At 37.7% G+C, this 25,435-nt stretch overlaps 1 protein-coding gene across 1 annotated transcript in view; it reads right to left on the reverse strand.

The window, feature by feature from the left end:
• LOC138737042 (prolyl endopeptidase-like) overlaps positions 1-25,435 on the reverse strand; it is a gene marked incomplete at its 5' end in the record, with an annotated part of 185,595 nt that overhangs the window by 77,078 nt on the left and 83,082 nt on the right. The window contains 2 exons of the mRNA XM_069887466.1: positions 14,567-14,670; positions 23,443-23,640. Coding sequence (XP_069743567.1) covers positions 14,567-14,670; positions 23,443-23,640 — 302 coding nt within the window. The remainder of the gene's footprint in view (positions 1-14,566; positions 14,671-23,442; positions 23,641-25,435) is intronic.

The raw sequence follows: 25,435 nt of genomic DNA on the forward strand, positions 1-25,435 counted from the left end.
ATTGATCCTGTTGTCTCAATTCCATCCCTGAAATAAATGTGTGGTTTGTACCTGAACTTTGGTCTGGTTCTTAACCTGTGGGACCCACACGAACAACACCAAGTCCAACTCTCATCTTTCGTTTGATAGATGTAAGCCCGACTTCAAGCACTCACTTTGGAATATGGAATACATCTTAAGAGATAAATTTACACACATTTCCCCATTGAATTAGAATTTCCATGTCACTTCAGTCAGGCAGGGTCATTGCTGGTCCCAATTTCTCCCTTAGGAAAGATCTTAATTGCAGAAAGCAGAATAATAACTGATACTTAGTCCTCAACTGCTCAAATTACATGAGATGCCCTTGATGGTAACAATCCTCGATACACCTGATCCCTTTCTGGCACGAGGATCTTATTGCCCAGAATCATGGGTATTAAATTATTCTGGGGCAAGAAAATTTTAGGAGATATCCCCACTTTCAATCCAATACATCAATTTATTCTTTTCCATGTCTGGCATATATGTTTTATTATGGGGTCATCTGTCTTTTTTTAAAAATTAAGTTAATGTGCCATTTATATATAAATTCTCCTGCTCTCTTTAACCCTATCGCATGTAGCCCAATTTGTGCCCAGGAAGGGGGACCCCTCTCTCAAAATATGAGGCAATAAACCTCACCTGGGATGCCCAGTAATATTTTTAAAAATCTGGTAGTTTTAAGCCCCCCATTTTATATTCCCATGTCAACTTTTCCATGCAGACTCTAGACCCTTACCATTCTACAAAAACTTTCTGACGCATCTATTAAGCATCTTAAAGAAGCACTGGAGAAACGAAACGATATTGTAGTCTTGGCATCAACTTCATTGTTACACATTTAACTCTGCCCACTAACGTTATGGGCCTAATTTTCGATCAAGCCAGGTCCTCCTCAAACTCCAGAACAAAGGGAGATAATTTAGCTTATATACATTGTGTAATTCTTTATCCACATTTAGCTCCAAGTATTTAATGCCTTCCTGTGGCCACTTAAATTGGCTTCCCTGTTGGTAGGGTCTATAATCCTCTTTCGTCAAAGGCTTTTGTCTAGATTTACCTTATACCCAGAGACCTTTCCATTATCCTCCAGTGTGGTCCTCAGCCTGGCCAAAGACCCCTCCAGGGTCCGTCAAATATACTAACACATCATCAGCAATTATTTTAATTTTGTGTTCCACCTGGCCCACCAAGTATGGATTCTGCCGAAAGTTCTGCCAGCGGGCAGCCCTCCCTACCTACTAGATCTACTCAGCGGGAATACTGGAGACATCTGCCAGTTTGTGATGATTTTACCCTGGGGTTTATAATAGTGTCCTTACCCAATTAATAAATGTTGAACCCAGACCAAATTTATCCAGTACTTTGATCAGAAAATCACACTCTAATCAATCGAAGGCCTTCTCCGCGTCCAGAGATACAGCCACTCACGGGTTCACACCCAACTGTGCCAGGTGTATTATACTGAGCATTTTCCAGCTACGTGGTCTGCTAATTTACTCTTTTATATAAATCCAGCTTGATCTAGATGTGTTAATTTCGGCAAATGTTCGGCCAACCTATTGGACAATGCTTTTGCTGTAATTTTATAATTGGATTCAATAAAGATATAGGCCTATAGGAGGAAGGCTTCAATGGGTCCCTTTCCTTTTTCAGGATCACTGGAATGATTTCTGTTGAAAAAGATTCAGAGAGGGTATAGGTCTTTGCTGCTTGATCCACCTTCATAAGAAGGAGCATAAAAAGGTCTTTCAATTTTCTATAAAATTCGGCAGGGAAACCATCCTCTTCTGGCGATTTACCTACTTATAGAGTGCACAGAGCATGTTCAATCTCTTCTCTAGAGAAGGGAGCATCTAGCTTCTCACGATCCTCTTGATCCAAATTTGGTAGTTGCAATGAAAGCGGTTCCCACCACTCCCCAGATTCTGATTTATACAACTCTTTATAGAACTTTCCAAATGTTGCAATTATTTTTTCTGGTTTGTGCAAAATCTTGCTTTCCCTCATTTGAATTGCATTAATCGTCCTCAAGAACTCTTCCACCCTCACCTGCCATGAAAATACTTTTTGGCCTTTTCTCCCAGCTCATAATACTATTGCCTTGATCTTAAGATCAACTTTTTTGTTTTGTATATTTGCAACGTATTGTATTTGAGCTTTTTAGTCACTAAATCTCTTTATTTTTCTTCAGACCCTGATCTTTTTCGAGTTGAACTATGTCCTGTTTCAAATTATTAATTTCCTTAATGTGCCCCTTTTTATCCCTTTAGTGTATCCAATTATCTGCCCCCTTATACAAGCCTTCAATGTGTTCCAAATTAGAAAATTATTGTGAGTAGTGGGGCAGTTCTCACAGAACAGTTGTATATGCGTTCTGACAAAGCAACAAAATTCTGGATTTTCCAACAGGAATGAATTTAGGCACCATCTATACACCATAGCCTGTTTATCTGGCTCTATGATGGACAAAGTCTGACACAGCTGAGCCATGTACTCAAACTCCACTATCCTACTTTCCAACTGGGCTGACACCAAAAAAAGATCAATTCTGGTGTAGAAATATCCCTTTCTCTTGGATTCAGCTTTCTCCAAGTATCTATGAAATTGACATACTCTGACAACAGCTGAGCCATGTACTCGATCTCCACTATCCTACTTTCCAACTGGGCTGACACCAAAAAAAAAGATAAATTCTGGTGTAGAAATATCTCTTGGATTCAGCCTTCTCCAAGTATCTATGCAATTCCGTTCTTTCATGAAGATCAGGGTGGACTTAGCCACACTGGTCCTCATCACCTTCTTGGCCATTTATCCATAACTGGATCCAGACAAATATTGAAATCCTCTCCAATCAGTATATTCTCACATCCCTCAGACATCTTTGAGAATATATCTTGTATAAATTTTTCATAATTGAAATTCAGGACATATATATTCATAAGTGTCCATGATCCTGAGTATATTTGACAATGTATCATCATGAACCTCTATGCTGGATCATTGACCACCTCCTGGACTGTCACTGGAACATTCTTTCCTGTTAAGATTGCCACTCTCCTGGAATTAAAGGACCCTGCCACCTAGCCCATCCACCACTGCTTTAATTTTGAATGTTCCTGGTTTGTAAGGTGGGTTTCCTAAAGGAATAGTATGTCTGCCTGCAGCTTCTTGAGGTCTGACAAGACATTTTTCTCTTAATAGTTCCATTTAATCTGTTTATGTTGAAACTTATAAACAATTGTTTTATCCATTACCTCAGTGCCTTTCAATCTTCCTCTCCCCTCCCCTCTTGTCTTCCAATACTTACTTTCCATTCTCTTTGCCTTGTCTCGACTCTTGGCATAGATGCCCATGCACAAAACCAAACCTAAGCAGACTGACAAAACTGAAACCAAAAATTCAAAAGAATGCATTAAAAAAAAAACCAAATTATCCCCTCTCCATGTCCTCTTTCCCCCCCAATCCACTCCTACCTTCCTGATGACCCTATCCTAAATATTGGTGCCAACTTCCTCTCCAATCTGGAGTGTGTTTTCCCAATATTTTCACTTGCTATTTCAGCAGCTGAGATTCGCGCCTACCCCCTACTCTTCATCACATGACCCCCTCTTGGAGCCTTTCTTAAATAATGGAATGATAAAAGCTTATCTCCAATCCTCTAGCACCTCATCCATAGCTGAGGCGTTTTTTAAAAAAAGACTTCTAATAGGGGCTTTACAATTCTGTACAAGCTTCCCTCAAATATCTTATCTGGGGATTTATCCATTCCAATTTGCCTCAAACAGCAAGCACCTCATCCTCTGTAATCTGTATAGGGTCCACTTCCTCACTGTTGTTTTTCCTCACTTCTTAGACTCTGTATAATTTCACAAGTAAATACAGATGCAAAAAGCTAATTTAATTTCTTCCCCACCTCTTTTGGCTCCAAACATAGATTACTCTGATCTTCAAGAGGATCAATTTTGTCCCTTGCTGTCCTTCTGCTCTTAATATATCTGTAGAAATCCTTGTAAATCAGTCTTTCTAAGTAATACTTTCTAAATAATACTTCACATATGAATCTACAGTAATCATATTGCATCTGGTGCTCTCCATCAGGGAGATTGGATGCAGATTTGAAGATTGTTTCATTGAGGACCGTTGCTCTATCTGCTGCAACAGTGGTCAACTATTTTAATTCCACACACCAATGCCACATTGACATGTCTGTCTGCAGCCTCATATACTGCCCAGTAGATTCCAGCCTCAAATTGGTCCAACACCTTATATTCTGTCTTGGCTTCCTGCAACCAGACGGCAACAATACTGACCTCCAATTTCTGTTAACTCCTTCCCCCTGGTTTTTCTCTTCCTTTCCCTCAGATCCCTACCTCTTCCATTCCTTCTCATATCAGAGAGCTAACCTTCTTAGTCCTCTGCACTCTCCCCTATCACTTCTCAGCTCCTTTTTCTTCTATCCTCTTACCTGAATTCATTGCTCCTCTCCTTTCGCCTCCCCATCTTTTAATTCAGGTGTTTACCTGATTTTCCAAATTCCCAACAGTGTCAGCCTTGAAACATTGACTGCTTTTTAATTTCTGCGTGACTGGCTGAGGTTCTCTATCACTTTTGTGTATTGTAGCTGTCGGATCCTTTGATTCCATCAAAATTGGCCTTTCTCCAATTTAATATCTTTACCCAAGGATCAGACCTGTCCCTTTCCATAATTATCTTGAAACTGATAGCATAATGATCACTAGATCAAAAATGTTCCCTTATACTCACATTCAGCCCCTTTACAGCACGGGAGTCCACTATTGTGTCCATCTTAACCTTTACTCCCTACACAATTCCCCTACACCCCGTGGTGATTTCAAAGATGGTTCAAAGGAGGTTCATAAGGATGATTCCAGGGTTATTATATGAGGAGAGTTTGACAGCTCTTAGCCTGTATTCATTGGAATTTGTGAGGGGGGGGGGGATTTCATTGGAACATTTTGAGTGTTGAAAAATATGGGCAGAGTAGATGTAGAAAGGTTGTTTCCCATGCCAGGAGAGTGTAGGACAAGAGGGCACAACTTCAGGATTGAAGGGTGTCCACTTAGAACTGAAATGCATAGGAATTTCTTCAGCCAGAGTGGTAAATCTATGGAATTTGTTGCCACAGGCCAGGTCATTGGGTATATTTAAGACAGAGATTGATAGGTTCTGATTAACCAGGGCATCAAAAGATATGGGAAGAAGGCTGGGCAGTGGGGCTGAATGGGAAAATGGATCAACTAGTGATTAAATAGCAGGGCATACTCAATGTGCTGAATAGCCAATTTCTGCTCCTCTGTCTGATGGGCTCTACCTTCAGTCTCGACCCTCTGGAGAAAACAACCCAACTTTTTCCAACCTCTCCTTTTGCTTCATACCATCTAATCCAGGAAGCATCCTGGGGAATCTCTTCTATACCCTTTCCAAACTCCCCACGTTCTTCCTGGAATGGGGGCAACCAGAATTGCACACATTACTCCAAATGCTGTCTAACCAAAGTTTCATAAAGCTGAAACATGACTTCCTTACTCATGCACTCAATGCCCTGCACAATTCCACATGCCTTCTTTACCACCCTATCTACTTGCGTGTTCATTTTCAAGGAGCTACAGATCTGAACCGCAGATCCCTCTGCACATCAATAAAAGCATTAATTGCTATTAACTGTACCCTTTCCTCTGACATTTGATTTCTGCAAAGGCAACACCTCACACTTGCTCAGATTGAACTCTATCTTTCATTTCTTCACCCTTATCTGTAACTGTATTCTTTGATAGCCCTCTTCGCTGTGCACTACTCTAATCTTTGTGTCAGAGGCAAATTTATTAACCCACCCATCTAAATTATTATTCTAGCCATTTATATCAATCACAATCTTTTTTTTTTGGACACTCACACTTCCTTTCATATGCTCCCTTTAAAAGAAATGGAACTTAATTACAATCTCTCCCAATTTGAAAAACAGCGCAGAAACAAAAGAATGGAAAGGCTTCTTGTATAGAAAGATGGAAGTCAGGCAGCAGAAGCAGGATTGATGGGTTACGCACACAATCAACAGTCAGAAAAACTTCCCTGAGAAGAATTAGACAATCAAGCCGATTACTATGTTGCTAATTCAACTTCAATTCAATCCAAGTAAGTAGCCTCTTCTACTTACACAGTCATAACATAACAATTACAGCACGGAAACAGGCTATTAGGCCCTTCCAGTCTGCACCGAACCAAACACCCTTTTCTAGTCCCACCTCCCTGCACAATGCCCATAACCCTCCATCTTCTTCTCATCCATATACCTGTCCAACCTTTTCTTAAATAATACAATCGACTCCGCCGCCACTATTTCTCCCGGAAGCTCATTCCACACGTCTACCACTCTCTGAGTAAAGAAGTTCCCCCTCATGTTACCTCTAAACCTTTGACCCTTAATTCTTAACTCATGTCCTCTTGTTTTAATCTTTCCTCCTCTTAACGGAAATAGTCTATCCACATCCACTCTGTCTATCCCTTTCATAATCTTAAATACTTCTATCAAATCCCCTCTCAACCTTCTACGCTCCAAAGAATAAAGACCTAATCTGTCCAATCTCTCCCTATACTCTAGATGCTTAAACCCAGGCAACATTCTGGTAAACCTTCTCTGCACTCTCTCCACTCTGTTTATATCCTTCCTATAATTAGGCGACCAGAACTGCACACAGAACTCCAAATTAGGCCGCACCAACGTCTTATACAGTCTCAACATCACCTCCCAACTCCTATATTCCATGCAATGATTGATAAAGGCCAGCATACTAAAAGCCTTCTTCACCACCCTATTCACGTGAGTTTCTACCTTCAGGGAACGATGTACCGTTACTCCTAAATCCTTCTGCTCTTCTGTATTCATCAGTGCTCTCCCATTTACCAACTATGTCCTGTTCTGATTCTTCTTACCAAAATGAAGCACCTCACACTTATCAGCATTAAATTCCATCTGATGTAAATAAAAACTAAATATCTCATTCACTGAATAAAACCAGTTTAAGTAAACTCCAACAATAACTATGTTGACCAAATGAGATCAGTGCCTGAAGCAACAATATTAAGAGGGTTGGAAATGCAAATAGGAGGCACAATTGGAAGCTTTGATCTTACTCCATGTTTACTCCAACACCAGTGAGGGGATGTATTTTGCAAGCAAAATAAAAGTCAATCACAGGGGCTGAATGATAATTACAAAATCTTCAACTGCTTCCCTTCAAATAACAATCATGAGCAAGTTTCTATGGGAAGGCCACCACTAGACATTCAAAGTTATGATCAGCTAAAGGAAAGGAAGTGGCAAAGAGATAGCATCCACTATGCTAGGAATGGCCACCCTATGGCGCGTGCATCGGAAGTGGCGCATTAGATGATTAGAAGTGGCGCATGTACTCTAGTGCTAATAATAAAAAAAGTAAGTCTACTCATGCAAAAAAAGTATTAACCAAAAACTGGGAGGAGTCACGCGATGGAGTAGTGGCCGGTAGGAGAATACCAGCCCTCTCCAGAAAAGAAGAAATAAAGTGAAGAAAATACGAAGTTCAAGAAACACAAAACACAACAAATAAAAAATAAAGTTGTAGAGAAAGGAACAAGGAAAAAGTAAAAACAGTGGGGAAAAAAAGAAAAGACGCTGGAAGAGAAAGGAGAAGGCCTTACCTGCATGAAGAAACAGGGACTCGCCATGGAGAAGAGAACCCGCAGAGTCGCGACCTCCCGACCACTGGACTGCAAAAGTGGCTAAAAAAAGGCGCGCAGTGCACTCACTAAGGAAAGAGAACACCGACAGGAGGGGGGACCAGCTGAGGAGCGAGCAAACACAGCGCGACCAGCTGAGGGATGCCCTACAGCAGGGCTCTCAGCTGGAAGAAGAGGAAAGCGACAGGAAAGCGAGTGATAGGAAAGAAGAGCAGCCACAGGAGGCCCAACAGATGACTAGCCCAGAAGAAAAGGACCAACAGCAAGAAGCCAAGCAAGAAGCCCAGCAAAGTGAGGCAAGCAACTCAACAGGAAAGTCAGAAGAGACACAGATACAATGAAGAGAAGTAGAAGACACAAACACAGGTGCAGACACAGAAGAAGAGAGAGAAGACCAAGATCTGCACAGAGAAATAGAAGGTAAAAGAGATAGACAGAATATAGATTAAAACATTTTTTCAAGAACAAATGAGAGCATTAAAAGAATGGTTGACACTAGAATTTAGTGAAATGAAAAGAAAAATGAAAAGTACAGAAGAAAAAGTGAGTAGAATAGAGCTGGTCATGACAAAAATATTAGAAAATGTGGAAGAATGAGAAATGGCTGTAGAAATGGAAGTGAATGACTTAGGAAGAAAATTGGAAGAAAGTGACAAAAAAGTTAGAGTCACAAGGGTTGTTAGCTCAGAAGACTGATATGTTGGAAAATTATAGTATGCAAAACAACATAAAGAAAGTGGGCCTAAAGGAAAATGAAGAAGGCATAAATATGAAAGAATTTATAAAAGAATGGATCCCAAAGGTCCTGGGAATGACAGAAATACAGGAAGAAATGGAAATAGAAAGGGCACACAGAACACTAGCTCCGAAACCACAATCACAACAAAAACCAAGATCCGTTTTAGTAAAATTTCTGAGATATACGACAAGAGAAAATATACTGGAGAGGGCAAGAAATAAAATTAGAGAAGACAAAAAACCATCGGAATACAATGGTCAAAAAATATTTTTTTTACCCAGACATAAGTTTTGAATTCTTAAAGAAAAGGAAGGAGTTTAATACAGCAAAATCGATCCTATGGAAAAAAGGTTTTAAATTTATGTTAAGATATCCACCTCTGCTTAAAATATTTATCTCTGGGGAGCAAAATAGACTGTTCTCGGATCCGGAGGAAGCACAAGAATTAGCAGAATGCCTGGAGGACAGAAGGAGAGATGAAGAGATGCAACAAGAACAAAGAAAAAATACATATAAAGATGTAAAAATAATGTATGAGTAAGAAGTAAAGAAGGGAAAGAAAAGGGAAGAAAGGAAGGGGAAAAAAAAAGAGGGTGAGCTTTGTGGAGGGGGTTGGGTGGGAGAGAATAACCGTCACTCCGAAATCAGTTGACGCTTGCGAGCAGGTTCGCAATCCAAATGGAGAGGGGAGTTGTGGTTGCCCGGCAAGGGGCAACTCAGAGGGGGGGGGGGTGGGGGGACATTTGGGGTTAAAGGAATATTAGATGTGGGAGTTGTTGAAGTATTTTATGTTTTAGAAGTGTTGTCATACATTGAGTTCAAAAAGGGAAAACTGAAAGATGAGTGGTAAGGAAGCGGAAATGAGGTGTAAACAGAATATGAGATGGCCATGTTGAATTATATGACTATAAATATTAATGGAATACATAACCAAATTAAACAAAAAAGGCTATTAAATTTCCAGAAAAAAGAAAAAATAGAAATAGCATTTGTGCAGGAAACGTATCTAACTGAAGCGGAACATAATAAATTAAGGAGAGACTGTGTAAAGCACATAGCAGCAGCATCATATACTTCAAAAGCCAGAGGAGTAGCTATATTAATTAATAAAAATGTACCTATCAAAATAGAGGAGGAAATAATAGATCCTTCAGGGAGGTATGTAATGATAAAGTGTCAGATATATTCAGAATTCTGGAATTTGATCAATATATATGCACCTAATGAAGAGGATCAAAAGTTTAAGCAAGATTTTTTTTGAAGATTATAGATACGCAGGGGAATATATTGATAGGAGGGGATTTTAACCTTAATTTGGATCCAATGTTGGATAAACTGGACTAGCAAAAAGAATGAAGTGGCCAAATATATGGTTAAATCAATGCAGGAAATAAAACTATGGATATATGGAGTAGACAGACCCAAGGGAGAAGGAATACTCAAATTATTCGAGAAGGCATAAAACATACTCAAGGATTGATATGTTTTTGTTGTCGGCCCATATATAAGGGAGAGTTAGGAAAACTGAATTTAAAACTAGATTGCTATCTGATCATTCATCACTGTTATTAGCAATAGAACTGGAGGACATCCCACCAAGAACATATAGATGGAGGTTAAACTCCATGCTACTTAAAAGACAGGAATTTAGAGAATTTATTGAACGCCAAATTAAAATTTACTTTGAAATAAATACGGAATCAGTGAAAGACAAATTTATATTATGGGATGCAATGAAAGCCTTCATTATAGAGGGCAGATAATAAGTATGTAACTAAGATGAAAAAGGACTACAATCGGGAAATAGAACAGTTGGAAAGGAAGATAGTGAGTACAGAAAAAGAACTAGCAACAAGGGAAGATATGACAAAAAGAGAATTGGCGGACAAAAAAATAAAATACAAAACATTACAAACGTATAAAGTGGAGAAGAACATAATGAAAATAGAGCAAAAGTATTATGAGCTTGGAAAAAAAAACCACACAAAATATTAGCCTGGCAACTTAAAACAGAACAAGCTAAAAGAACTGTATTGGCATCAAGGAAAAAGGACAAACAAATTACATATAATCCAATGGAGATTAATGAGAACTTTAAGGAATTTTATGAACAATTATACCAAACTGAGAACGAGGGGAAAGAAGACAAAATAGAAGAGTTTTTAGCTAAAATTGAACTGCCAAAATTGCAAGAAGAGGAGCAAAACAAACTGATAGAACCATTTGAAATAGAGGAAGTACAGGATATATTAAAAAAGCTGCCGAACAATAAAACGCCTGGAGAGGATGGATTCCCAATAGAAATCTATAAAACATTTAAAGAGTTATTAATTCCTCCTCTCCTGGAATGAACCAGATAGAAGAAACACAAAACATGCCAGATTCATTCAAAACAGCAATAATTACAGTAATACCAAAGACGGGGAAAGACCCACTAACACCAGCATCATATAGACCAATATCTCTACTTAATTCAGATTATACGATAATAGCAAAATTATTAGCAAACAGATTGGCCGACTGTGTACCAAAAATAGTAAAACAAGATCAAACTGGATTTATTAAGAAAAGATGAACAGCAGATAATGTCTGTAAATTTATTAATCTAATTCATGCAGTTCAAGGAAATAAGAAACCAACAGTGGCTGCAGCTTTAGATGCAGAGAAAGCCTTTGACAAGGTAGAATGGAATTATTTATTCAAAGTACTACAGAGGTTCAATCTACCAGAAAATATATTAATTGGATTAAAGCATTATATAATGGACCATTGGCGAAGGTAACAATAAATGGATAAGTATCGAACCAATTTAAATTAAGTAGGTCAACTAGATAGGGATGTCCATTATCTCCCTCACTGTTTGCTTTAGCAATAGAACCAGTGGCAGAACTGATAAGAACAGAAAGTAAAATAAAAGGGATAAAAATAAAGGAGAAGGAGTATAAAATCATTTATTTGCAGATGACATCATAGTATACTTAACAGAACCAGAAATACCAATAAAAGATCTACATAAGAAATTGAAGGAATATGGAGAAATATCGGGGTACAAGATCAATGCAAATAAAAGTGAAGTGATGCCAATGAGTAATGCGGATTATACAGAATTTAAAAAAGAATCACTATTTAAATGGCAAACACAAGCAATCCGATACCTAGGTATTAGATTAGATAATAATTTAAGCCACCTGTACAAATTAAATTATCAGCCACTAATAATGAAATTGAAGGAAGACTTAGAACATTGGAAAGAATTACCACTAACGTTGATAGGGAGGGTAAATTGCATTAAAATGAACATCTTCCCAAGGATACAATACTTATTTCAATCGTTACCAATTCCCTTAACAGAGAAATTCTTTAATAAACTAAAAATAATAAGGAATTTTTTTATGGAAAGGGGGGAAACCGAGGATAGCGTTAGATAAATTAACAGAGAGGTACAACCAAGGTGGTTTGCAGTTACCAAACTTTAAAAATTATTATAAAGCAGTACAATTAAGGTATTTATCAGATTTTTATCAGACAACGGAAAAACCAGATTGGACTAAGATAGAGCTAGATAAAATAGGGGAGAAGGTACCAGAACATATACTTTATAAGTGGGATGAAAAGCTGATGCGATATAAAAGCTCACCAGTATTGCATCATTTACTCAATATATGGAAGAAGATTCACTTAGAAAGCAAAAAAACAAATTACCAACTACCAAAATTATTATTGACGCAAAATCAGCTAATCCCTTTTACAATAGATAACCTTTCCTTTAGAGAATGGGAGAGAAAAGGAATTAAAAGAATAGAAAATAGTTTTTTGGGAAATAATTTATTAACATTTGAACAAAAGAAGTACAAATATGGAATAACTCATGGTACAATGTTTACATACCATCAACTGAAAGCCTACTTAAAGGACAAATTGGGAAACAGACTGAGATTACCAGAAGGAAGCAGCTTTGAATATGTGATTACAGACACAATGATAATAAAAAGATTTATAACAAACATGTACATCAAGCTGCAAGAGAAGGAAAATTATGAAATAAGCTATAAACCCAAACAAAAGTGGGAAAAAGATGAAACATGGGAAAAGTTATGCTCTGGAACTATGAAGAATATAATAAACACAAGATTACGTATGATACAGTATAATTGGTTACACAAGTTATATATCACACCCCAAAAGTTAAATAAATGGGATCAAACATTATTAGATAGATGTTTTCGCTGCAAGAAGGAAACGGGAACAACAGTACATGCAATTTGGGCATGTGAGAAAGTGAATATGTTTTGGGAAGATCTAAATCAGGTATTAAATAAAATCACAAAAAGCAACATACCAAAAAATCCAGAGATCTTTCTTCGAACTAATATAAGTAAAGAATTGGCCTCAAACTGGATGAAGCACAAAAAAGATTTATTATGATAGCCTTAAGCTGTAGCAAAAAATTGTATAATGTCAACTTGGAAATCAGAAGAGAGCCTGAGAGTACAGCAATAGTACATGGAAAGAATCAATGTATTCCATTGGAAAAAATAACATATAATTTAAAAAGTCACATTATGTGAACAAATTTGGGAACCGTACATGGAACACAACAGAGAGGACTTGCCTCGGACCTCCACCCCCTAAAATGATAAAATGATAAGACAAAATGACTTGATCCAGTGTGTAAAAGTAGATGACACAATTTTCTTGTTTATTTTCATTGTGTGATGACATTGTTTAATGGTTTTATTGTATTGTATATGTTGAACTTTTAATGGGTAGAAAATGCCACTGTGTATATTTAATGAGAAACGCTTGTATATATTTTGGTTGATATGGTTCACAGTGTAAAAAAATAAAAAAAATAAAAATACCCCAAAAACTGATTTGTTGAAAAAAAATCTATAACAGGAATTCAAGTAGCTTCGAGCTAGAAATGGGCTTTACTGAGAATAAATCTAATTATTTTTAGAAATTTTATTATTTCATGCACATCTTTTGGTGAATGTTATCTTCTTTCACATTTATCTGTTTTCAATTTAAAAAATGTTCAATGAGTCAAATGAGGAAAGAAGGACTGCAGTCGTTCCATAACAGTTCAATCATTTGATACTTGTTTGATCGTTAGGCACCAGGCAGCTGCACCAGCAGTGCACCGCAGGCTCTCGCCAGCCTGTTTATATTTGATACTTGTGCGCCACAGAGTTGTGCTTTGCTTGTCCTTTGTGAACATTTGCAGTTTTGTACTTTTTCAAAAATTAGGCCTTGTTTTTACATTCAGTAACCCATCACAGTAGGTAACTGAATGTATATCTACATCCAAACATTAAAAGCCTGGCGAAATCAAAACAGACTCAAGTCTCATTAAGGTAAGTAATGTTTATCTTGTTTTTATACTAAATTAATGTATCATGTGAAAATGCTAAATATGTCTATATTAACATATTTTTATAAGAATTGAATACAAGGATTGAATGGTGCATCTGAACTGGTGCATGGAATGTAAAATGTTGGCCACCCCTGCACTATTGGTCAAACCCCTCCAGAAAATGCCTCAAGTTGCAAGAGAGTTTTACAGAGGTCAAAGGTAGCCAGTGTCTGCCGGAGTTCACGGCAGGCAGGATTCATAGACTTTGACGGTAACCTGACAGATGTTTATAACAATGCACGAAGCACAGACAGGGTATATAGTCGGTACTTTTTCTTGTACATACATTATTGACAGTGAATATGTAAGTACAGCAAGTGGAAGACAAAGAATATGATGGATTTTAATGCACGAGGCTCTGAGTCATATTAAGAAATAGGAGAAACCAATTTGCCACCTTTGGCACTCACAAGATCATTGCTGATCCTTTTTCCCCCCCAGCATTAATTTCTCGCATTTATCTTGGATCCCATGATTGTATAAGCAACCTTTATATTAAAGACCCTCATCAACTGAGTGGGGGAGTGGGTGGGGTGCCAACACTCGGTGTCTCCCACACATGGGGCAAGTGGAAAGGGAGCAAAGGTAGTTGATTCCAATGATGACATTATATTAAACCCATTAAAATAATTGGTGAAAATGCTGCTTACCTGAACAGTCTGGTAATCAGATGGATTAAATCCCTTCACTGTGAGTTCTCGGAAAACTCTTGGCTCCAATTTATCTTGGGTCAAATCGCAGTGATAAATGATACCTGGAATAGATTTTCTAAAATCAGCTTCAACTGTTTGAGAAAGAATTTAAAGAACAAAGTCAACTTTTATATTTTAGTCTTACAAAGACAGACTGTGATTTATTTATTTTAATGGTGAAAACTTTCCCAACAATACAAGATTTTGTGAATTGATGCAGGCTGCTTTGTAGTTAGTATGTCAATCTCTGCTCTAATTTTACACAACTTAGTTTAATGTTTACAGAACATTAAAATCAAAATTTAGAATATTAGCTGAGAATTCTCCACCAACAGCACTGATCAGAACTGATGATACAGTTATGGACAGATGTCGCATGGTAACAAATCTTTTGGGTACCCAGCACACATCAAGCGCACAGTGACACTAAACCACAAGGATGTTGCTGAGGCTGAACACTTTTATTAAGGTGACAGGAGAAGATTTAAGGTGACTTGAGGGGTAGGTTTTTCACACAGATGGTGATGGATATGTACGGGGGAATAAAAAGCCTGCCAAACAAGTGTTAAAGATACAACTATAATGTTCAAAAAACATTTGGGCAGGTTCTGGAATAGGAAGGGTTCAGAAGGATGTGGACCAAATTCAGTCAAATTTGATGAGCTCAGGAAGGCACCTTGGTCAACATGGACAAGTTGGACTGAAAAGCCTGTTTCCATGCTGCATGGCTCTATGGCCATCCTAAGCCTTTTCACCCTTTTAATTCTCCCCACATTTCTATCAACTTTTCCCACCCCAGAACCTACCATTCACCAACGTGCAATTATGTTGGTGAATATTCTGGCCAATTAACCTATCTGCACTTTTGGAATTTGATGTTATGTAAATTATTACAATATATAAAATTGTGAAATACTGATGTACATTAAAAAAAAATGGCATAAGCAACCTGCCCTTTTGAGCCTGATCTATTATTTAACGATACTATAGTTGATCTTCCTCAATTCCTTTTCTGCAATGATTCTCAGATAGAAAGTTCCATCAAAATGACCCAATTAAACATTCACTTCTGTGGAAGAGATTTTAAGATACAGTATTCCTAACCGTCTAAATAAAGAAATGCCTGACCTCAATTCTAAATTCTCAACCTCTTAACCATAGGTCCAAACTCTCCAGTCAAAGTGAACAACTTCTATTTTGCCAAACTCATTCACCTTCTCTCTTTCAATGAGATTCTCTTTTGTTCCTTTGAATTTCAGAGAAAGTAGGTTCATTTTACTTAACCTTTCTTTATGGACAACCATCTCATCCAGGAAATTAGCATCATAAACTTCAGTTGCAAATAGCTCTGAACATTTGATCTCCATTAAAAAAAATTCCTTTTTCAAATCTTTCCTTTAATGTAGACAACCTCATATTTGACAGCAGTGTAATCCATCTACTATCTTGCCCACCCCTTTACTCTGTTAACATGCCATTGTAAAATCTATACATCTTCCATACAGCCTAATTTCCCATTTAGCTTTGTATGATCAGCCAACTTGGACTCTTCATTAAAGTTAACTAATACATGTGGTAAATAGCTTGTGTCCAAGAACACAATTCCTTTTTATGCTAAGTAGCAGTGATATTGCAACCAGTAGTTTAAATGAGCACTTTTGATTCAGTTAATCAATATAATAACTGATCTAATCATCAGTTTACTGCTACAATTTAGGTCACAAGTTCAATTACAGTATTTAAATGATTCATTTACTCTTTTCTACAGTTGAAACATTATATCATAACGAAAGATAATGTAGCAATTAAGGAAAACATCTCACTATGCAGGAAGCAATGATGTTTCTTACAGATATAGTCAACAGAAATATTTTAGTTGAATAAAAAATATGGTCATTATGAAAAAACTCATAATTTTGAAATAAGTTTAATGGAGTCAAGAGCCTGCAGATGCTGACATCTGAACAAAAAAAAATCTGCTGGAAGGACTTAGCATATCAAATTAGTTGCAACTTCCTTAAAAATTCCACCTTTTTTTGTTTATTTTGTATCCTTTATGAGAGCATTGATGGCAGAATTTACTGAATTTCGCCACTTGCCCTTGCAGACGTTGAACTGAGCCAACACCTTAACTATGACCGATGCAGCAATGAATTGATGATTTTATTTCTAAGGCAGGTGAAGTTCCATTGAACCCATTACCCATGTCCATGGCTGTGAAGATTAAGGGTTTGGGAAGTGCTGTCAAAGTGTTGTTGAGTAATTACAATGCACAATACAGATGGTGTACACTGTAGCCCTAGATGGGGGTAGTAGAGGAAGTGAACTTTTAGGACAATGGATGATAAACTATTCTCCAAATATCTTGAGTGCTCCTGGAGCAGTACTCATCCAGTCAAGTGGGTTTCCAAACACACTTGACATATGGCCAGAATATCCAGCGTCTGCTTGTATTTGTAGCCATAATATGCTTGTGGCTGGTCCAGCTAAATTATGATCAATCATGAGTAGAGGATGTTGATGATAGGAGAGGCAGTGATTGCAATGTTGCTAAATGACAAGGGTAGGTTGCTAGAAGACTCACCAGCACCTATACTTTGTGAGGAGATTGGTATGTCACCAAAGACTCGAAAACCTCTACAGGTGTACCATGGAGAGCATTCTGGCTGGTTGCATCACTGTCTAATATGGAGGTGCCAAAGCTCAAGTCAAGAAAAAAACCTCCAGAGGGTGTTTAACTCAGCCTGCAACATCATGAGCACCAGACTTCACTCCACTGAGGACATCTACAAGAGCTCTGGTCTTAAGAAAGCAGCCTCTATCCTCAAAGACATCCATCACCCAGGTGATGTCATCTTCACTCTGCTACCATCAATAAAAAGGTACAGGAGCCTGAAGACGAGCACACAGTGGCTCAAGAACGGCTTTTCCCCCTCTGCCGTCAGATTCCTGAATGAACAATTAACATAGAAACATAGAAGATATGAGCAGGAGTAGGTCATTCGACCCTTCGAGCCTGCTCCGCCAATCAACGAGATCATGGCTGATCTTAAAGTTCAGTAGCCCGTCCCCGCCTTCTCTCCGTAACCTTTAATACCCTTATACTGAAGAAATAGATCTAATTCCCTCTTAAATATATTTAATGAACCTGCCTCCACTCCCCTCTGTGGCAATGAATTCCACAGATTCACCACCCTCTGGGTCAAGAAATTCCTCCTCATCTATAGGCACTGTTTTACTTTGACTTTTTCTTGCACTATTTTTTATTTATTTTGTAAGGTGTTGGCAAACATTGAATTTTGTGGCAATAAATTCTGATTCTGGAATTTCTCATTGAAAATGATAAATGTATGGTGTACAAGTTCCTTGCCATTTCTCATTACAAACTTGAATGTTGTTGAGGTCCTGCTGTATTCGGGGCAGAGCAATAAACAGATCTAAGCACTGATGATGGCATAATTGACGCTCATCACTTCTGACATGATGGAGGTCCAATCATTGACAAAGCCCCAGAAAATGGTCCCTTCCCTGAGAAAATTCTGCTGCAAAATTCTGGAGCTGGAATGACAGCCATCCACCAATCATACTTATCTTTTAGAGTGCAAGGTGGTATTCCAGCCAGTGAAGAATTTCCCCCCAGACTCCCAATGAATTCAATTTTCTTTAGTCCTCTGATGTCACTAGATTCAATCCCAAGAGAAACACAAAAACTGTAGATGCTGGAATTTAGAGCAAACATTAAAATGTCCATGCATAGAAATGGTCAGTCAATGTTTCAGGTCACATGATAAAGGGTCCTAACTATTTCTACCCACGAATGCTGGCTGGAATACAACCTTGCACTCTACCCAGCTTCGCATTGTTAGATCCGATGCTACCTTGATATCAAAGACAACCATTCTTGTCTCACTTCTTTTTGTGCTTGGATCAAGGCTACAATGACCTCTGAAATTCTGTGGCAAAACCCAAAATTAACAACAATAAGCAAAGTATTGCAAAGCAATACACAAATGTGATGGACAAACTCAGCAGGTCTTACAGCATCCATTGGAAATAAAAGTTACAAAGGTTTCAGGCCTGGGCCCTTCGTCATTCCTCAGCCCCAAAATCTGCAGACTTTCTTGCTTAACTTATTTAAAGTATTGCAAAGTACTTTTTAATGCTGTCAACTACACATTCCCTCATTTTCAGATGGTCAAGAGTAAACTGATGGATTGGTCATTACCCAGATTGAACTTACCATGCTTTTTTTAAAAATGCAATGTACTTACTCCTGTTTCTGTGCTGTAATGTTCTATGTTCACCAGACCATGTTGACTTCATATGATCCACTGATATTTTCTAACCATCCTCTTAAGGCTTCTTTAATAATGGGATCCAGCATTTGCTCTGTTACTGAAGTTTTCAATTGAGAATATTTGTTTCTTACACTAAAGGGCCAATATTTGCTTTCACTATTTTTTCATTTAGAAACTTGTATAATGTACTTTTACAATCCCTGCATTACAGAGGAGTTAGATTCTCAGAAAACGGACCCTTTTGCAATTTTCCATACTGCAAAGAGATGTCATTTGTGCATGCATCAATAAACACATTATAAAACTCTACTTATTTACTTTATATTCATTTCAATTTCAAGAGGGCAAAACTTTTTTCCTTATCTCATGTTTTTTGATAGTCATTTATAAATTTGGTGAGGGTGAATTTCCATTACCTAAACTGCCTTGATTCTATTTTCTTCTCATAAATCAAAACCTTGCTGCTCTTTTTGCTGAATTCTACACTGCTCTTAATCCTCAGGTCTACTACTTTCTCTGGCGACTTTATGTATTTCCTCTGGATTTAATCAATTCTTCGCTTATTTTTTAAACCATAGATTGTACTAGTGCTTTGCTGCAGAAAGGAATGTATAATTTGTAGTTTCTCCTAATGTTAATCACTGTCTTTTCAATAATATATTTTAATGAAGTCATAGCCTCATATAACATATAACCATATAACAATTACAGTACGGAAACAGGCCATATCGGCCCTTCTAGTCCGCACCAATTTAAGTGAACTCCACAAATCTCAGAATGTGGGAATAAGCTATTTCCCAGCCTGGCTCTCGTGATTTTGATGCTCCTACCTGATGGTATACTTTTGTAATTTTCTTTGTTTATATTTAAGACCTTAGTTTTGAATTTAAATACTTCACCTTCCATCTTCAAGATCACTAATGTTCTTATCAGCCTCCTCAGAGTACCCTGCACAACAAGATTATTAATTTACCTGACCCCTAGACTTTACATAAAAAGTTCCTTAATATTTTTTATATAGAGCAAAAATAAAATGTGACAAAAATCTGGAATAGCACAAATGCTATTAACTGAAGGATATTTTGTCAATTTCCACAGCTGTTAATGGTCCTTGTTAGGCAAACAAAATAGTAATTAAGCCACACAAAATTTGTTAAGTGCTGGTGAAATCATGTGAACAACCTATTGATTTTTACCTTTGTCTCATTTTATGGGTATGGAGTCCCGACCCATTGAGCAATAATGGCTAAAAGACAAATGTTGATGACATCCTCTGGTCCTAAAAGTCCAACTTGCTCCATTTGATGCCAAATAATGATCGACAATAAAGCATTTGATTTTGTTGAAACTCTATGTCATTTTCTGCAGTGTATCACAATGTATGGAGAAAGTATTTAACATTTCATCTTTCATTTCTCTTCATTGTACAATACAACTGCTTCCAGATTCATTAACTCATCATTTCTACTTCAGGTTTTGATTTTGTTTTAGATTTATTGTCAGAATACATACACATACAAATCACAGGCAACCCTTAGGTTCTTTTTCCTGCGGGCCAGGCAGAATTACTACTTACTGGTAGTGCAAAAAAAAATGTACACAAGAAAACAAATAAAGAATGGTAAACAGGTAACGAAAGTAAACTGACTATGCAATATGGAGAGAAGAAAAAGAAATCAATAAAGTGCACAAGAGTCTTTTAATAAGTCAATGATTGAGTTTGTTGTTGAGGAGTCTGAGGGGTAGCAGCTGTTCCTGAACATGGTGATGTGACTCTTGTGGCACTGATGCCCCTTTCCTGATGAGAACAGAGCCTGTGCTGGTGATGTGGATCCTTGATGATTGCGGCTGCTCTCCAAGAGCAGCGTTCCTTGTAGTTGTGGGGAGCATTTTGTCTGTGATGTCCTGGGCTGATCAGGGTTTTATGCTCAGGGGTATTGGTGTCCCCATACCAGACCATATACAGCTGGTCAGCACACTTTCCATCATACATCTGCAGAATTCTTTCAGGGTTTCTGGTGTCATACCAAACCTCCACTAAGTCCTGAGGAAGTAGAGGTGCTGATGTGCTTTCTTCATGATGCCATTAGTGTTTTGGGTCCAGAAAGAATCCTCTGAGATAGTGACTCCCAAGAACTTAAATTTGCTCACCCTCTCCACCTCTGATCCCTCAAATGATCATTGGATTGTATACCTCTGGTTTTCCCTTCCTGAAGTCAACTATCAGTTCCTTAGTTTTGGTGACATTGAGTGCAAGGTTGTTGTTGGTGCACCATTCAGCCAAGTTTTAAGTCTCCCTCCTGTGTGCTGACTAATTTTTCTTTATACAACCCACTACCGAGGTGTCATTGGCAAATATGTAGATGGTGTTATTGTTGCACTGAGCCACACAGTCGTAGGCGTAAAATGATTAGAGCAGGAGGCTAAGAACACAGCCCTGTGATGCTCCAGTACTGATGGAGTGAAGGAAATCCATGATCCAATCACACAGTGGGGTGTTGAATCCCAAGTCATGGAGTTTGCTGATCAATTTTAAGGGGATGATGGTGTTAAATGCCAAACTGTAGTTGATAAAGTCCATTCTGATGAATGCATCTCTGCTGAGCAGGTATTCCAGGGCTTTGTGTAGAGCCAGTGAGATGGCATCCGCTGTAGACCTGTTGCCACGAGAGGCAAATTGGAACATATCCATGCCGCCGTTCAGACAAATTCCCCTTTCTAGAACCTGTAACTTTTAAAAATTAATTTCAACCTTGCTCTGAAGTAATCAACTTGCCACAGTACAAGGGTAATTGAGAATGGGTATCTGTCACTGCATCTGGCTGTAACGTGAATATCCATAAATGATTAACAAAAATATCCTAAATGGTTCAATTGTTCTATTACTAAATCACATTTATCATAACATCCTGCATTTAAGGGTGGCACAATGGGGCTGCAGAGATATGGTGCTGCTTCACAGCTCCAGTGACTAGATTTGATCCTCTGGTCCTTCATTTATGGAGTTTCCATGTTCTCTCTTTGATTACATGGTTTGTCCTCCTGTTGCTCCAGTTTCCTCCCACATCCCAAAAGAAATGCAGTTGGCAGGTAATGTGGGTGCATGATAGAATTAGGCTGGAATTGATGGGCATGTGAGAGAGAATAAGTTACAGGGAAGTAATACTGGAAATGGGGTTTATTTTAGAATAGGGATAGGCTCAAGAGGTCAAATAGCCTCTTCTAAGTCATAATAACATTTTAATATATTTCATTACAAAATATTAAATAAATTAATTGTAGAATTGGGTGCTGTCATTTGAATATTAAAATTTATTTTGAATTCAAAATTCTTCAAGATATACAGGTAATTGTAAAATCAAATAGCATGTTAGAAGCATAATTGAAATGTGGCTTAGTGCAATGAAATGGAAACATTCATAAAACTAAAAGCTGTTAAGAATTTTTAATATTTAGTTAATAAGGGATGTAGAAACATTACTCTTATTATCTGGTGTGGGGACATTCAGATAAAGGTTGCTTGGTCCATAAAGAACTGGGATTTCTGGGACCACAAAATTTGATTTGGTGGAGGCACACTAAGTCCTTGATTGCAATAGCAAGAATGAAATCCATCCACCACTATCTCAATCTCCATGATCCAGCACACTCATTAGTTTAATCATCAATCCAGAGAACATATTCTTGAGAATGAGAAGATCATATTGGTAACAGACAAAAGGGGTTCAGTTTCTATACTTGCAGTAATTTACAGAAATTACCAGGATACCTGAAGCATCCCTGTGAACTGCAAGTCAACAGTTACTCCTTTCACCAATCACAGCCAGTCCTCCAACACATTCTTTGATTGATTCTTCTCTCAAGGTTGTTAAAAACTTTTAATTGCTAATCTTGCCTTTTTAAGTTACCTGCTTTTAAGCAAGCAATTCACCAAGCATAATTCACTAAGGAACCAAGAGATGATGACCAGAATGAGGCAACATCTCTTCCTTTGGGAAAAAAAAACACGATTTAGTATTTATCATAAAAGCTCATCCTCTCTCAAGTACAAACCTGTATTTACTGTATATTTCGTGTATTTGCATTAATTACTCAATGCAAAATGTTTTCCATTGATTTCAATGGAACTAGACTCGTTAAGACAAACATAACCTATAGCCATTATCTTCACATATCTTTGCAAGTGACCAAGGACAAATTTCTTTCCATTTATCTCCTGGTTATAAAATGTTCTAATGCAGAACAGAATCTATTATCAGGGAATAATAAAATTCAGCAACTTTTGCGGGAGGGTGGAAACTTAATCTAAGATACAAGAACAATTCCAGCACGCTTCACTAAGTCCCACTGATAGGATACTGTTAACAATTAGCACGTCTTGGATTTGACTCAGGATTTTTAAAAATTGAAGATTTTGTTTCAGCTGGAATCTTCAGCCTGAAGTATCTGAGGGTTAGCTAAGAGTATTGTAAACAAAATAATCTTCACAGGATTTTTTTTACTTAACAAGCAGCATGAATTTGCTTCTTTACTCACCTGGTGTCAGAAAACTAGTAAACTGATAGAAGATTTCAGAGTCCTTTTTTTGCCCACTGTATCCCACAATACTGCCCACATCCAAAGGAAACGTCTTCAAATGAGTGCCTGTGGCCAAATCATGCAGTTGAAGAATATGTTTCACATCATGGAGGTAGCATAATACCAGAAAGCTTGTCTTGACACATCCAGCCCATTCTGAAAACATAGATAAATAGTAAATACATTAGAAAAATAAAATATTACATTATAATTATAAATCTTGTGAGGCAATGATCAAAAGAGCAATCTATGTTTGATGACTGATGTTTAATGAAATGACGTGCAACTGCAGGATAGCCAATGAGAGCAGAATGCTGGTGCCCTGCAAATTAGTGGCCTCATCTGCGCTTGGTCTCACTGATGTGGATGTAACATTGGGACCATAAAATGAAGTGGATGAAGTTGGAGGAGGTGCATGTGAATCTTTGCCTCATCTGAAGAGGCAGTTTTGGCCTTTGCATAATGTTGAGGAAGGAGGGGCAAGAGCAAGTGCTGCACCTTCTGCAGTTGCAGGGGCATGCCAGGGGTCAGGAAGGAATGGATGGGGTAGGATAAGAAGACCTTGAAGTTACAAAGAGAATGGTCCTATGGAAGGTAGAAAGGAGCAGTGAGAAATAAATGCAGCTCTAAAGGGAACCCTGTTGCAGCTGGTGAAAATGACCAAGGATTGTCTCTAAACATTTAATGACAGACTTGCCTGCAATTATTGATTATAAAGACTCTGAGTTAATAATTAAAACAGCTGGAATGAAGATGATCAGGAAAGAAGTGACTTTTGTAATTTTCCAGCATTTCAAATCACAAATTCGACCTAACTCCTAAAGTAATGGATCCAATATCAAAGGCTGATTTTAACACTATTCAATGCAGAGGAATATCACCTCCAATGCCTCTAATCAAATTTATTTAACCGGTGTCATTTTCTTCACCAAATTCTAAACACAAGTGACTGAGCAGCCCCAGTATCGCAAGATTTTCACTGGCAATGGTTTTAAGCCTTCTTTAACTGAAACCAAACCCTCAGTCACAAAATGTTTGAATACATCCCTAATTTTATTAGTTACTTTGGATCCTTTTTGGTTTTTATACCTCTTCTCACTTTGAATACAAGCATTTGGTGCTACCCGTTCTCTCTTCTTTTTTCAGCACAAGACAATTTGCTATTATGAGACCAGCCTTTTTACAGTAATGGCAAAGGGGATTCAAAGGTTTCTCCTTTACCAACTTCCATTCATCTTTACTCCTATTTTACTTCCAAATTTACTTGTATTATCCACAGAGCATTTTTAAAAAAATTTGACTGACTTTCACTTTGGCTTGTGTTAAAACTTATCCATCTAATAACTTAGCAGGCTCCAGCCAAGTTTTCACTTCCTTCTAATCCAAGTATGTTTTAGTATAATCAGGAACACATCTTTTCATCTCATCAATTGTTATTAATTCTCTCAATCGATTCTAATCATTGTTTACAGTCTTCGATGTGCACCACCGATCAAAACACACAATCTTCTCATAAGCAAAATCTGTATAAGATTGGGTTGTTCATTTTTTTTTTTAATTCGTGAACTTCTGTCTGTAAGCCTCTGGAACTAACTCATAAGCTTCTTTCACAATTTCATAATTAGAAGCTTGCTGAATAAGCTTGTTGAAGTTTCCCTTTAATTATACTCTGTAACATAAGAGACAATTTGTTTTGTGGCCAACTTAAATTCACAGCCACTTTCTCAAAGTGCTGAAAATATTTATCTACCTCAGCTTCCTCAAATGGAAGAACTAACCTAAATTCTCTACTGGCTATAAACCCCTCATCATGACCAAGAATTTGATCTCGGGCCTCGTCTTTTCTCCTGTCATTTTCCATTCTGATCTTTTCCAGCTCATATAGTCTAATTTTCTTCTCTGCCTCTAGTTCTAATATCCTCAGTCCCATTTCCAATCTCTTTTGTCTCTT

This window comes from Narcine bancroftii, chromosome 6 (genome assembly GCF_036971445.1).
Source record: "Narcine bancroftii isolate sNarBan1 chromosome 6, sNarBan1.hap1, whole genome shotgun sequence".
In the NCBI taxonomy this organism is placed as follows: domain Eukaryota; kingdom Metazoa; phylum Chordata; class Chondrichthyes; order Torpediniformes; family Narcinidae; genus Narcine; species Narcine bancroftii.